General features: G+C 40.0%; 1 protein-coding gene across 1 annotated transcript in view; it reads right to left on the bottom strand.

Annotated features, from left to right (window-relative positions):
• The window catches only part of itgb5 (integrin, beta 5), a 147,669-nt gene that overhangs the window by 66,495 nt on the left and 64,600 nt on the right, over positions 1-16,574 (bottom strand). Inside the window, exon 9 of the mRNA XM_059966372.1 lies at positions 9,927-10,061. Within this exon, the coding sequence (XP_059822355.1) occupies positions 9,927-10,061 (135 nt within the window). The remainder of the gene's footprint in view (positions 1-9,926; positions 10,062-16,574) is intronic.

Raw genomic sequence — 16,574 nt, 5'->3', positions numbered from 1 at the left:
CATACATATATATATATAGACAATAAATGTACTTTGATTATCTTCACAAACATTGTTCCACCTTGTAACTAGATTTTGTAGGCAGGTAAATTATGTTCCTACACCCACATGTTAGCCCTGGAGAAATTCATTTTAAAAAAAAGGATTACCTATTATTCCTCTTGAATTCAGATACAGCATCTGGACTTTGAAAAAATAGTCACTGTTCCATCACCATCATTAGGTCTACTTTTTGGAACTCTCTACCAATTTACATTCTGAGTGCACCTTCACCACAATGACTGCACAGGTTCAGGATAATATAACACCAAGACCATAAGACACAGGAATAGGCCTGTTGGCATAGTGTCTGCCCTGTCATTTAATCATGGCTGATTTATGTAGAATATAGCACATTAAAACAGGTCCTTTAGTCTTGTGGTCCCCAATCACTGGGCCACGGACCGATACCAGAACGTGAGGAAACAATATGATTTGGCGATATTTGGCTGCACCTTTCCTCATTCCGTCACGCCCACTGTTGAACCTGAACGCATGCGACGTCATTATGCATGCGAAGTCACTACCCACCCGAGGCCATCAGTCGCCTAAACCCTCGCGCCAGGGATCACTGGTTGGCCTTGGGTAGCTGGCTGCCTCACGTGGCCGGTGAGAAGTGCCGTTGCTACTGGCCTGGAGCGCGGACAGATGGGCGCCACCTCTAAACCTGTTTAGTGCACCGAATGTTTGTGGGGAACCCGGTGCTAAAATATTCACAGATGACCTAATTCGGGCTCAGGGTTCCGTAAGCAGCAGAGTAGTTACCTTGCTGCAATCTACTGGAAGTCATCCCTTGTGCCAAACCTTTGTCAGCTGATCGATCCTCCCTACCTACAAGGGGGGTGGGCATGCGCTCTGTCGCACTCCTTGTTCTGTCAGTCGCTCTCTCTGGACTGCGACCGCCGCTGCCCCAGTACGGGGACCTCCAGCCCTGACCTTGTCCTCTCACTGGTGTGTTGCAATGATTTTATACGTTCATGCGAGGAAAATATGCACTGTGTGTTTAATATCCAAACGTTACTTAAAATGTTATGATGCTATTGACTTATAAGTGAGTTATAATTGACTTATCACTATGTTCATGCGAGGAAAATATGCGCTGTGTTTAATATTAAATTTGTTAGATAATCCCTTTTTTAATTCCGGTCGTGATTAACACCCCCCATCGGCCAGTCAGCAAGAATATTGTCAATATTAAACTGGTCCGCAGTGCAAAAAAGGTTGGTGACCCCTGCTTTAGTCCACAAAGTTGTGCTGAACCAATTAAATTAGTAATCAAATAGTCAACTAAACTAACCTCTTCTGCCTTCTGTCCATATCCTTCCATTTTCTACACATTCTAAATGTACCTTTAGTCTATGTTTCTGGCTCTACCACCATCCCAGGCAGTGCATTCCAGGCACCCACAACTCTCTATCAGAAGCTTGCCCCTCATATCTCCTTTGAAATTAACTCCTCTCACCTCAAATGCATGCCCTCTGATATTATACATTTCAAAAATTGGCATAAAAACCATGATCTATCTACTCTAATCTCTGTCTCTCATCATCTCAAACCTCAGCCACTGCCACTAGAGAGGGTGTGCAGGTATTGGCCGAGGCCCTAGCAATCTCTTCTCTTACCACTCTCACTAACCTGGGGTATATCCCATCAGACCCTGGGGATGTATCCACCTTAATGCTCTTTAAGAGACCCAACACAGCCTCTTCCTTTGCTTTAAAATGCCCTGCACTGATCTCCCTATCCTCCACATCCTTCTGTTTGGTAAATACTTATGTAAAGTACTCATTAAGGACCTCCCCCATATCCTCCACATCGAAGCAAATGTTTCCCCTTTTATCTGTCAGTGGTCTTACCCTCTCTCTAGTGATCCTCTTGAAATGATATATGTATAGAATGCCTTAAGATTCTTTTTAATCCTACTTGCCAAGGACTCTTCATGGATTTATTTTCACTCCCAACCCAATTCTCCTGCCTTCTCCCTGTAACCTTTGATGCCCTTACTAACCAAGAACCTCTGCTTTAAATATACTCAATAACTTGGCCTGGACAATGATTTTCCACAGATTCACCTCCCTCAGGTTGGAGAAACTCTGTTTTATCTCTTCTATTCTGAGGCTGACCCTCCGATCCTGGACCCTCCCGCTATTGGAAACATCCTCCTCATGTTCACTCAATCTAAGCTTTCAATAGTTAGGTTTCAGTGAGATCCATCCCCTCCCCCATTTTTCTAAATAGGCCCAGAGCCATCAAACACTCCTCATATGTTAACCATTTCATTCCCAGGATCTTTCGCATAAACCTCCTCTGTACCACTTCAGATGCCAGCACATCTTTTTTAAAAAAAGACAAGGGGCTCAAATCTGCTCATAATACTGCAAATCAATGCCTTATAAAGCCTCAGCATTATATGCTTGCTTTAATATTCTAGTCCTCTGGAAATGAATGCTAACATTGCATTTGCCTTCCTTACTAGCACTCAAACTGCAAGGTTACCTCCTAAGTCCCTTTGCAACTCAGATTCCACCTGCCATGTCTTTGGCCATTCTCTTCATCTGTCCAAGTATTTCTACAGACTTCCTGCTTCTTCAACATTACCTACTCCTCCTATCTTTATATCATCCACAAATGTGGCTACAAAGCCAGTAATGCTATCATCCATATAATGTGAAAAGTAGTGAACCCAATACTGACACATGTGGGACACCATTAGTCACTGGCCACTAACTAGAAAAGACCCCTTTATTCCCAATCCTTGCCTTCTGCCAGATGGCCAACCTTCTGATCAAGCTACTACCATTCTTGTAGTATCACAGGCTCTTATCTTGTTAAGCAGCCTCATGTGCGACACCTTGTCAAAACCTATTTGAAAATACAAGTAAACAACATCCAGTGACTCCCCATTGTCTATCCCGGCTGTCATTTTCTCAAAAAAATTCCAATAGATTTGTCAGGCAAGATTTCCCCTTAAGGGAACCATGCTGACTTCAAATTTTTATCAAATGCCTCCAAGTAGACCAAAACCTCATCCTTTGCAATAACATTTAGAAATGAGCAATTATGTTTGCTACACATAAATTGCCGGAGGAACTCAGCAGGCCAGGCAGCATCTATGGAAATGAATACAGTCAACGTCTCAGGCCGAGGTCCTTCAGCAAGATTCAAGATTGTTTAATGTCATTTCCGGTACATAAGTGTAAAGGATAAAGAAATTGTTACTCCTGATCCTATATAGCACAAAAAATACTAAGAATTCAATAATAAAACACAATAAATATAAATACATGAGATAGTTTATATACATAGATTGCTTGAATGTCCACAAAGTGACACTAGGCACCGGAGTGTCTGTACATAAGGTGACTGACAGGAAATGATAAAGTAGTGGTGGCTGGGTGGTGGAGGGGTGGTTTAGTGGGTGGAGGTGTTGATCAGCCTTACTGCTTGGGTTTTTTAAAGTCTGGTGCTCCAGGTGTGGATGCCGCATAATTTCCTCCCTGATGGGAGTGGAACAAACAATCCATGGGCAGGGTGGGTGGGATCCATCATGATATTGCTGGCCTTTTTCCGGCACCCTTCTGTATGTATGGGGTCTTTGATGGTAGGTAGTCTGGTGCTGGTGATGCATTGGGCAGTTTTGATTACCTGTTGTAGAGCCTTGCTGTCAACTGCAGTGCAATTTCTGTACTGGGTAGTGATACAGTTTGTTAGGATGCACTCTACTGCACACAAGTAGAATGATGTGAGTACAGATGTGCATAGTCCTATTTTTATCAGATAGACTGGCAGCTAAATTCTCCTTCTTACCCATCCTTGGGTCAACCAGATCCTCCTGAATATATATTTTATTCAGGGCCTGTAAGCAGGGTGCTAAGCTGGTCACTAAAAATGGCAGGGTCATTCTTTAAGTACATTAGTCAAGATTGAATGATATCATCAGACTCCAATCATAAACTTCATTCTGAGCAGAGAAGTCTTCTGATTCACTAAATGAAGATGGATAAATTTAGACATTAAGAATTACTAAGGGTTAATAGTATTAAAATAACTGAAATATTCTCATCCTTTATTTTACATTTCAATATTGATTAGGTTAGCATCGAACTTTTAAAAATATTTATATTAGCAAATGGTATGCATTTATTCATAACTAAGGGTTAGCAAGTTTAGTTTTACTAAATGTTTTAAGCTTAGGATTTTGAGATGCGTTTCCAAATATATTTTAGCATGACCGTCCTGCATTATTTTTATCCAAGCTCTGTTCACTTGGATAGCAACCAATCCATTTATTGTACAGCCTTAAGCATCATTGTACTAAATCCTTTCTGACATTAGTGCTGAATACGTAGCCAACCGAGAAAGAATTTTGATCTGCAGCAAGACTACAGGCTTCAGTTACTGAATGCCTTTGTTAGTTTATTAACTATCTGGAGGGTGAACTAAGAAAGGTCAACATTTCTAGCACACAACTTCTTTAGTTACTGTTTGATAGATTTGCTGAGTATACCCACAGGAAAATGAATCTCAAGGTTGTATAAGGTGACATTTGAGTAATTTGACAATAAATTTACTTTGAACTTGGAAGACCATGAAACTTCTATTTTGCAAAATCCATCTGTCCATATAGCGTGCCACTATTTCTCTCTGAAGTCCTCATACAAGTTACTTTCCTGACATACCCTTAGGCATCTGACTCTGCCGCAGAAATAGCAAGCAGTTCCAGTCATAAATAAGTTCCTTGTAACTGTGACTGGGGGCTGTCTACCTCCAACAACAGCAGAACTCATCCTTAATCATGATGTTTTACTTTAATAATTCTGTCCCATGGTCCAGTTCAGTAGGAATGCAATCATTTGTTTAACTCTTATTTATCCCCAGCTTTTTAGGTAAACCCTGAAAATTGAGGGTGAATTTCTCCCACTCTGGTTTTGTGGGTTGACGTGGCTAATGCAACAAATGTGTAAATAACAGATGTTTTCACACATGGAGCATGTGATAACCACTGATACAGATAAATGGGTGGCCTAGGAGATGTTCAACTCTTTCCATCTCTTTTGCAGGAACTCTGCCTTCTCCTGTTCGGTTGTTTGTTTGTTATGAGCCATGTTGTATGATGTGGGTGATCATGGTCGTTCCATGTCCTTGGCAAATTCTTTCCTCAGAAGCAGTTTGCAATTGCCTTCTTCTGGGCAGTGTTTCAACACTATCCCAAGTGCTCCTTCTCTACTTGAAGCTTGTCAATTTAATAAGGACCAAAGGATTTCCATTCATGAATGCTCTTCCCATCTACACTGTTGCATCACCTCCATTTCAGTGTTTATCTACTTGGAAAACACTGAAGTCTGATGTAAAGTTCTACTCCCAACGCAATATATATTTGGACAAGGCAAGCAAAATAAATTCAAACCTATATTGTTTCAAATTCCTCCCACATCCAGATTTTACAGAAAAGGACGAAGTAGGATACCAACCCACTCTCAGGATGCAATTTCCTCATTTATAATTTTAATGAGGCTGGATGTCTCGGATTTTTTTCGCTTTTCTAGACTTCATGGCAGATAGCCAAGATACTTCCTCTTTTGGGATATTAGCATCAAAAGGGAGATGAGGACTGCCATAAGGAAAATCTGCACTTCTGCAGTACTGGCAGTGAGCTCGTAGCTCAGGATTGCTCCCTTATGGCTCACCAATCAACCCTGTTACTCTGCCAGCATTTGTAACCCCACTTACATTCCACCACTCCATTATGTTGCAAGTTACTGGTTGAGAGCTGATCATGACTGGACGCATCATGTCACATTTTGTCCTACTCATGGTATACAGGATTCACTTAACTACTACAAGGTCATATAGCAATACAGCATGGAAGCATGGAAATCCCTATAAAGGACTGCAAGAACACCCAAAAAGACCATAGGGGTCTCCCTACCATCCATCAGGGACATTTATCAGGAGCACTGCATTTCCAGGGCCCTCAGTATTACAAAGGATCCCACTCATCCATCCAGCATCCTCTTCGTCTTTCTAGCATCAGGCAGGAGACTCAGATGCATAAAGACAATAACAGTCAGGAAGGGAATCATCTTCTTCCCTCAGGCCATAAGGCTTCTGAACTCCCTGCCGCATCACATTCGAAGTGTCACTGGTTCATTTGTTTGGGACCTGACAATACCTAATTAATGCACTTTACTTTGTTTATTTATGTGTAATTCATTTGAAGGTTTAATTCTTACATTCCTAAGTTATCATGTGTTATGTCTACCACTGAGTTTTACACCCTGGTCCAGAGAACCATTGTCTCATTTGCCAGTATTCATCTATATAGTTGAATGACAAAAAACCTGATTTGATTTGATTTATCAGGATCAGAATCAGGTTTATATCACAGACGTATGTCGTGAGATTTGTTAATTTTGCAGCAGCAGTACAATGCAATATATAATAATAGAGAGAAAAATATATATAAAGGTCCAACTCTGGTTTGACTTCACACTCAAACAACACCTCACATTCTCTAGATTAATTGCTATTTTGCATTGCCTTGGGCCAGTTACCGAGTTGATCAAATCCCTTTTTGCATTTGATTACCCTCTTCACTATGTATGAATTTACTGATCTAAAAACTTACTAATCATGCTTTCGATATTCTCATATGTAAATGACAAAATCTGTTGTATATAGTATGTTACATATATAGAATGTTCAAAGTGTAGCAGCAAAAATCTTAACCAAAGAAAATCTGAACATTTATCAGCAGTTCTGGCATCATTACACTGGCTGCCTGTGTCCTTTAGGATCAATTTTAAAATGCTTAATCGTATTTAAGCATCTGAATAATCCAGCTTCTCTGCATGTTTCAGAGAATCTCTAATCGTAATCTTAGATCTGCGAACACTGGTTTGCTTTGAGCCAGACGTATAAGAACTGGTGATGAGACCCTTTGCCCTTATGTACCAAAACTCTGGAATACTCTCCTGACTGTGATTTGCCCGGCTAACACTGTGGAATGTTGTAAAACATTTCTAAAAACCTACTTTGTAAATTTGGCCTACATATAGGATTACTTAATACCTGTTGAAGTTGATTAAATTTGTATAATTTGGTATAACCGATTGCATTTTATTCTGTATAACGTTTGTCTTTACTTACAGTACTATGCAAAAGTCTTAACGCACATGTAAAAAAATCTGTAAAGCAAAGATACTTTCAAAAATAATGAAATGAAGTTTATAAATATCAAAAAATGACTGTAAAGAGCAGTAAACAATAAAAAAAAACCTAGATAAAGTCAATATTTGGTGTGACCACCTTTTGCCATTAAAACTGCATCAATTCTCTTTAGGTACACTATCATGTAATTTTATAAGAAAACCGGCTGGTAGGTTGTCCAAGCGTCTTGGAGAACTTGCCACAGTTCTGCAGAATTTGACTGTCTCACTTTCTTCTGTCTTTCCAGGTAATCCCAGATAGCCTCAATGATGTTAAGATGAGGGCTCATGGAGACCATACCGTTTGAAACAATATAAAAAAATCTAAGGTGCCCAAGACTTTTGCACAGAACTGTACGATTTTTAATTTTGTCTCATATTTTTATGACTATTGATTTATTCTTACAATCTATATAAAGCACTTCAAGCCTGCATCTTAATGTATGAAAGGTGCTATATAAATATAATTATTATACATATATTGAACTTTTGAACCAACAATGGGCCCAGCACAAATCACTGTCGCAGGCCCCCAGTCCATAAAATAACCTTCCACCATCACTCTCTGCTTCCCACCATCAAGTCAATCGTGTGCGCATTTAGCCGGCTGTCCTTGGATTCCATGCGATCTACTGATCTAGACCAGCTTTCCATGCGGGAACTTGTCAAAGGCCTTGCTAAAGTCCATATACACAATGTCTACCACCCTGCCCTCATCAATCCTCTTGGGGAGCTCTTCAAAAAGTTTTCCAACAGGTCTGTGAGACATAATGGTAGTGTTGTAACTCTAGTGAAAAAGTTTACTGAAAACAGCCAATTTGGAAGAGCTCTTCAGCATTATAGCCATGATAGTGTCATCATGTACAGATTGTTCTTTGCCCAGTGAACTCATTTCTGAACATAACAGCAAAAGACCGATATCTGGGATGATAGGGATCTCAGATGCTTGGCACTTTAGGGTGAAGATCAATTTGAACCAAAGCCTTGTTTGATCCTACTTTCATTGAAGACTACTAATCCAGATGGTTGTGAGATGCCTATATTTTAAGATTCCAGTGCCTTCAGCTTTTTTAAAAAAAACATTTACGGTAATATTCTGACTAATTATACCTTCCAGTCATTCACATACACATGGATATACTCACTGGCCACGTTATTAGACACATCTGTATAACTGCACATTAATACAGATGTCTAATCAGCCAATTATATGGCAGCAATTCAATGCATAAAAGCATGTAGTCGTGGTCAACAGATTCAGTTATTGTTCAGAACAAATGTCAGAACAAGGAAGAAATATGATCTTTGATTGTGGAATGATTGTTGGTGCCAGACAGGGTAGTTTGAGTATTTCAGAAGCTGCTGATCTCCTGGGATTTTCAAGCACAACAGCCTCGAGCATTGACAAAGAATGGCATGCAAAACCAAAAAGAAAATCCAGTGAGCAGCAGTTCCAAGAGTGAAAATGCCTTGTTAATGATAGAGGTAGAAAGAGAATGGCTAAAATGGTTCAAGATGACAGGAAGGAAACAGTAACGCAAATAAACACGCATTACAACAGTGGTGTGCAGAAAAGCATCTCCAGACACACAACACATTGAACCTTGAAGTCGATGGGTTACAGCAGTAGAAGACCACAAATATAGACTCAATGGCCACTTTATTAGGTACAACAGTTATCTAATAAAAGTGACTACTGACTGTATGTGCCCTGATGAGTTTGCCTCTAGGAACGGTAATAGTGAACATAAATAACTACAGCCCTTGCCAGCTGGACAAAGGTGAAAGGCCAATAAAGAAGAATTGTATGTCAAAAGGCAGGTAGAGGACACTTACCAATTCTTTGTCTCAAAACACAGGAGATCATAAGTAACACAATCACCAAAAATCTTAGTAACACTATGCGTAAACCATTTAAAAAAAAACAACTAAGACTTATAAACTAATGCAGATGCTTGGTTCTTGCTTTAAGCAGGAAGTATCACTGACCAGAAACATGTTGAGATCAACTGAATTCACAATTTAAGGAAATAAGTTTTAAAAATGCATAATGGATAACTTCCTGTATCAACAGGAGCAGTTCATCAACAGACACAATAAAGACTAGCAAGTGACAGGTAATATTTTAAAATTTTTCACAATATTTTTCAATTTGAATAAATATTAAAAGAGTTATTCCTGGTAACTTCAGTGCACTATGCCGCATGTCTGGAGACAGCTGATGCAAATATGGGAAGAGTCAGTTCACATTCATTAGAATTTGTAAATATGAGTCACCTAGATTTTCAATTCCATTTCAATGCAATCTACTCTTAACTTGCATCCATTTAATGAATTGAAAATGAGGAAATATTTCTGCAATACCAGTTACTGGAGTTTAATCTGACCTATGAGTTTAAATTATTATGAGCAGAGTTATGAATTGAAAGTCAGAAACTGGTGCACAATGATTCTGTTGACAGCACAGCTCCATTTTACAACACAAAACTGAAGTAACTACAAGAGCCTTCATTTCTCTTACTGCAACATGATCTTCTGGAGGGACAATCTGGACAACACATGCTATACTGTGAGAGGAAAAAGGCTGTGCAAATTCACTGCACATTTTAAACTCGACTTAAAAGATAAAGCAATGTAATTTGTCTTTCATCCAAATGTAACTAAATCCTGGCCACTTACTGTATCGCCAATTTTGAGCTCACCACATTTTCGAACTCCAGGACGTGAAACACCATCTTGACAGATAGCTGTGAGGGACAGGTCAAGGTCCTCTGGCTTATCCCATACCGTCAGCTCAACCTTTGATCGGATACTCTGGATTAAGAAAACACATTCTTTAATACGAACGCAACAAAAAGTACTCAAAGCAATAGATAGAACATTTCCAGTTTAACATAGCAGTAACTGCAAACTAAAATCCAGTTCAGTTTTTCGGGCTCCCTGTCTTGCTGTATCTCTGCTTCTGCCTTTTACCTGACCAGTGCTGCAATATGCCTCATAAATGACATTCCCTAACCCTAGTCCTATGTATCACTAAGAGGAATATACAGTCCTTGATCGCTCCCTATCTCACTTTTAAATCCTCCAATTTGGCAGACATCTCTTTACAGTTGGTCCTCCTTATCTGTGGGGGATTGTTTCCAGGATCCTCCATGGATACCAAAAAACACAGATGCTCAAGTCGGTGGACTTTAGGACCCGGCGGAGCTCCGGACCTTATTTAACCTGGCTCAGAGCAGTGGACTTTAGGACCCGGCGGAGCTCCGGACCTTATTTAACCTGGCTCAGAGCAGTGGACTTTAGGACCCGGCGGAGCTCCGGACCTTATTTAACCTGGCTCAGAGCAGTGGACTTTAGGACCCGGCGGAGCTCCGGACCCACCGGCCGCAGTGTTTCTGTTCCGGAAAACGATCGGGATTGAAAATAAAGTGGAAATAATAAAGCAATCGGAAAGAGGTAAAATGACATCAGTCATTAGAAAAGCGTTAGGCTACAGTCAGAACGATTTTAAAGGATAAAGTGAGAATAATGGAGCATGACCCATTATTAATTGTAGCCTTGCCCCAATGAAAGCTACAATTATTACTAAGAAACACAGTGGCTTAATTATTGAACTACATAGGTTTTTTAAGTGTTTTATATGCATAGAAAGGTAAAATATATACAATATACTAAGACAAACGTTTGACTAACTGACACTACATAATACCGGATGTACCTGTTCTGACTTAGAGAACTTCCGTTTTTTTTTTCGATATTCGATCCGTGGTAACCTATGCACATCCTCCTGTATACTTTAAATCATCTCTAGATTACTTATAATACCTAATACAATGTAGATGCTATGTAAATAGTTGTTATACTGTATTGTTTAAGGAATAATGGCAAGAAAAGAAGTTTGTACATGCTCAAACAACAAGTGCTGGAGAGAGAACTTCTGGATTTTCCCAATCAGCGATTGGTTGAATCCATGCATGCAGAACTCGCGGATAAGGAGGGCTGACTGTACCTGCAAGTGGCCTCTCCCAATCAAAAACACAAGAGATTCTGCAGATGCTGGAAAACCAGAGACGCACAAAATGTTGGAGGAACTCAGCAGGTCAGGCAGCATCCAGGAAGAGGAATAAAGAGTTGATGTGCCCCAATCAACCTCTGCCTGTCAAAACTTTAATTTGTAGATCAGTCCTAACATGCTTCAGATCAGAACTATTTTAAAACTCGAAGAATTATAGCCAGCAGTCCCAAGTTGACATGCTGTAGCTTGCCCTGCCTTATTTCCAACAGAGATTTGAGTGTTGACACCTCTCTAATAGAACAATCTACATGCGGCTTGAGAAATCTCCATCTTATCCAATACTGCTCCACCCCAAAACAGAAATCTTTACATCATGAATGGTGATTCCAATTCTAGACAAGTCTGGCTGCTACCAATTGCAGAGGTGGTAACACTGCCAAATCCCGGCTTGTCTCAGGTCCACTGGACTCCATGTGATTGCAACAATAGAGTAGATTGACAAATATGCTATGAATGTGTTGAAATTAGAAATAAAACATGTTACAAGTATTCAGCCGGTCAGGCAGCATCTGTGGAGAGAAACAGGGCCCACATTTTTCATTCATGACCTTTCATCAGCACACAGAGTATATTTAGGAAAACAAATATGACTGCAGATGATGGAGTCTGAAACAAAACGGAAATTCTGGAATAATAGATGAGCTGATTGGAACCAGCCTACATGATGAAAGGCATCAGGGATAATTTTCCCATGAGCAACAGAACATTGGTAGTTTCCTTTGGAAACACTGGCTAAACCTAACTCAATCTGGTTCATGATTAAAATAAAACTTGTTGAAACAAACTAAAATATTAAAAGATTAGGTAGTATTTTGTGGAGTCCACCAGGTTGGTTAAAGTCGTAAAGCTAGCTTCTACTACTCAGCCCCAAATGGAGAAGGCTTTAATTGTCTGGAAACTATTGCCTCGTAGCACTCACATCTACATACCCATGACTGTGTGGTTAGGCATAGCTCAAATATCATCTATAAACTTGTTGTTGATACAACCGTTGTTGGTAGAATCTCAGAGGGTGACGAGAGGGCATACAGGAGTGAGATATGCCAACTAGTGGAGTGGTGTTGCAGCAACAGCCTGGCACTCAATGTCAGTAAGACAAAAGAGCTGATTCTGGACTTCAGGAAGGGTAAGACAAAGGAATACATATCAATCCTCATAGAGAGATCAGAAGTGGAGAGAGTTTCAGGTTCCTGGGTGTCAAGATCTCTGAGGATCTAATCTGGTCCCATCAAATTGATGTTGTTATTAAGAAGGCAAGACAGCGGCTATACTTTATTAGGAGTCTGAAGAAGTTTGTCAACAAATACACTCAAAAACTTCTATAGATATACCGTGGAGAGCATTCTGACTGGCTGCATCACTGTCTGGTATGGGGGCGGGGGCGCTACTGCACGGGACGAAAAAAAGCTGCAGAAGGTTGTAAATATAGTCAGCTCCATCTTGGGCACTGGCCTACAAGGTACCCAGGACATCTTTAGGGAATGGTGCCTTAGAAAGGTAACGTCCGTTATCAAAGACCTGCAGCACCCAGGGCATGCCCTTTTCTCACGGTTACCATTGGGCAGGAGGCACAGAATCCTGAAGGCACACACTCAGCGATTCAGGAACAGCTTCTTCCCCTCTGCCATCCAATTCCTAAATTGACATTGAAGCTTTGGACACTACCCCATTAAAAAAAAACAGTATTTCTGTTTTTGAACTTTTTAAAAATCTATTCCATATACATAATTGATTTACTTGTTTATTTATTATTATTGTTATATTTTATTAATTATTTTTTCTCTCTTTGCTCGATTATGTATTGCATTGAACTACTGCTGCCAAGTTAACAAATGTCACATCATACACTGGTGATAATAAACCTGATTCTGATTCTAAACTGGTTGCTGAAAAGTTAGTCCAAATCTGAAAGCATGGATAACAAAAGTATGAACTAAAGTACCATGGAGTTAGCAAATTCTGCTACTTATTTAAATAAGTTAAATACACTTAAAATTATATGTGGAGTGTCTAGTCAGAGATTTCTGCATCGGACTTTACTAACATTTCCTTCACAAAATAGAATGATGTACATTGACACACAGCTCGGTTGTTTTTGACCAACTTTACAATGAATGGGTTGCCTGTGATTGTAACCACGCAGAACTAATCTTGCATCCATTCATAAGGCTGCACCACAAGCTTAACCTCATTACTTCTACTATTTGAGGTTTCAGATTTTTCTACGTAACCATATTGGCAGTTATGATTGCAAGGAGAAAATGGGATGCATGGGGAGAAAATGTACACTATATTCAGCAATGATAAAGCACATGAAAGAGAGGAAATTGAGCAGAAACACAAACAACAAATCAAAACGCATTCCATTTAACCATTCGCATCCAATCTCTCCTGTAGCTTGCTTGCTTCAGCTTCAGTAGAAAATATAAAATTGAACCCCAAAGGGCAGATTCTAAAGTATTTCAATGGGAACATGTTATACATTCAATTCACATGAGGAAGGATATTAAAAGTTCTTCAAGAAAAGCTCTTCACTTAACTCTGGAACATCTGGACTCCACTCAATTCTGGAGCATCTGGACAGCAAGGGTGCCTGGACTTAGATCAGGATGCTCTTTATCAACTACAGCTCAGCATTCAATATTATCATCCCCTTACAACTAATCAACAAGCTTCAAGACCTTGGTCTCAATATCTCCTTCGGCAATTGGATTTTTGATTTCCTCATCTGCAGCAGATTGGCAATAAAATTTCCTCCACAATCTCCATTAGCACAGGTGCACTACCTACTGAACTCTCTTTACACTTATAGCCAAGCACAACTTCAATGCCATATTCAAATTTGTTGATGACACTACTGTCCTAGACCAAATCAAACGTGGTGATGAATCAGTATATATGAGGGAGACTGGAAATCTGGCTGAAGGTGCCGTAACAAGAACTTCTTACTCAATGTCAGCAAGCCCAAGGAGCTGACTATTGGCTTTAGGAGAGGGAAACCAGAGGTCCATGAGCCAGTCCTCATCGGGGGATCAGAGGTGCAGAGGGTCAGCAACTTTAAATTCCTCGGCGTTATCACTTCAGAGGACCTGTCCTGGGCTCAGCACTGAAGTGCAATTATGAAGAAAGCCTCTTACTTATTTAGGAATTTGTGATGATTTGGCATAACATCTAAGACTTTGACAAATTTCTATAGATGTGCACTGGAGTGTATATTGACTGGCTGCAGACAGCCTGAATGAAAAAAAAACAATGGCCTTGAATGGAAAATCCTACAAAAAGTAAAGGATATGGCCCAGCCCATCAGGGGTAAAGCACATTGACATGAAGCATTGCCTTAGGAAAGAAGTATCCTTTGTCAGGGGCCTACGTCATCCAGGTCCTGCTCTCTTCTTGCTGCTGCCATCAGGAAGAATGTACAGGAGCTTCAGGATCCACAACACCAGGTTCAGGGACAATTATTACCCCTCAAACATCAGGCTTTTGAACCAAAGGTGATAAGTTCACTCACCCCATCTCTGAAATATTCCCACAACTTATGGACTTCCTTTCAAGGACTCTTTCTCCCATTTCCCCATTATTTATTATTTATTTATTTATCATTCTTTCTTTTTCTGTTTGCACAGTTTGTTGTCTTTTGCACATTAGTTGAATGCAGTTGGTGTGGCCTTTCATTGACTATTAAGGTTATTACTTAATTATAGATTTATTGATTATGCCTGCAAGAAAATGAACCTTAGTGTTGTATGTACTTTGATGATAAATTTATGTTGAACTTGGAAGAATATTTTATTATATACATGTCCTAAATGAATGACAATATTTCCTCTAAAACTAAGTTTAGTCTTGGCATTGTAGCAGTTTATACATCTCAACATTCAAAGTACAAAGTACATAAACTATCGACAACCTTGAGATTCATCTCCTCATAGGCAAATCATGCAAACATTAAGATATATGCAAATAACATTCAGAGCTAAAGTTCGTGGAAGTGAGTTCACAGATATGGACCAACTGAAATGATGACTGATTTCATTAGTTGCAGGCCACAGCATCAGATCAACGTAGAGATGAATAAACTTTGCCAAGCAGCAAGCTGAACACCAGTCCATCCCTCACCTGTAGCCCCGACACCCTGACCTTTACAATCATCTAATCTCAAGATGGTGCTGGTGAGGCTCAGTGACTACTTGCAGCCAGCAAACGAAACAAAGAAAACTACTAACTACTTTAACCACACTTTTTCTGGTAAACGATCACTACAGTCAATAGCCAGCAATTTCCATTTTGGATATGGGCTTTTGACCTGCCTGCATTACCTGGCATTTTTGTGGTATTTAAATGAAATCTCAAAGATGCAGTACGGTTTGTGGCATAGTGTGTACAGGTTGAATTGAGACAGCTTTGCCCGGGCATGAGAGCAGGAAATGAGCCATAGTTTGGCCTTTGCTGGAGCAGGCTTGGAGGCTATTGGATGCCACCAAACCAAGGTGAGGCGAGTGGAACGGAGGCTGAATTGAGGTGGCACCTGGGCCAGAGGGAGAGGAAAGATCCAAGATTCGATCGATTTAAGTGCCAGACCAAATTGGAAATGTCAGGTGTGGGTGAATTGAGGTGGTGGGGCCTGAGCCTGGACCTGAAAGCATATAGAAGAGGTAGGGCCACACAAAATACAGCTTCAAAAGTTCAATAACATCAGGCTACCACACAAATATTCATCCTGAATGTCATGGCTCAGTTTGCTAGTGTAGTCACAAATGCCAAACCCAAAAGTATAAAATTCATACAAGATTTATCCACCTCCTTATGCAAAAACATCCTTTATGTTTTTAACTGGGCCTCTTGTTCAAATGAAATTCCCATGATTAGCTTGAAATACTTAAAGGAACAAAACACAAGTAATCTGGATGAACAGTTTTCAGCCAAGAATATTTCGCATGGCTTGATTTCTTACATTTACAATTCCATCCTCAGGAGATGGAATTCTGGCTGATTAAAGTAGGTAGGGTTAGAATTCCATGGCACAGTTAAAACTGAGGATGGAATCCAAATATATTGGGTTTCAACCCCGGTTTATGTGCACTGGAAATCCTGAACTTGAGATAAACATGTCTTAAAGCTCTCCTCAACTTGCCAAAATCTCATATCAACAGCACATAACATCTGGGAACACTCCTTGAAATATCCGGCAATCCTGCCAAATTTAATACTGGACAACCGACACTTAAAAATTCACTCCCAAATCAGCTAGC

The sequence above is a fragment of the Hypanus sabinus genome, chromosome 4 (genome assembly GCF_030144855.1).
Source record: "Hypanus sabinus isolate sHypSab1 chromosome 4, sHypSab1.hap1, whole genome shotgun sequence".
In the NCBI taxonomy this organism is placed as follows: domain Eukaryota; kingdom Metazoa; phylum Chordata; class Chondrichthyes; order Myliobatiformes; family Dasyatidae; genus Hypanus; species Hypanus sabinus.
This window is presented reverse-complemented; position numbering and strand designations above follow the sequence as displayed.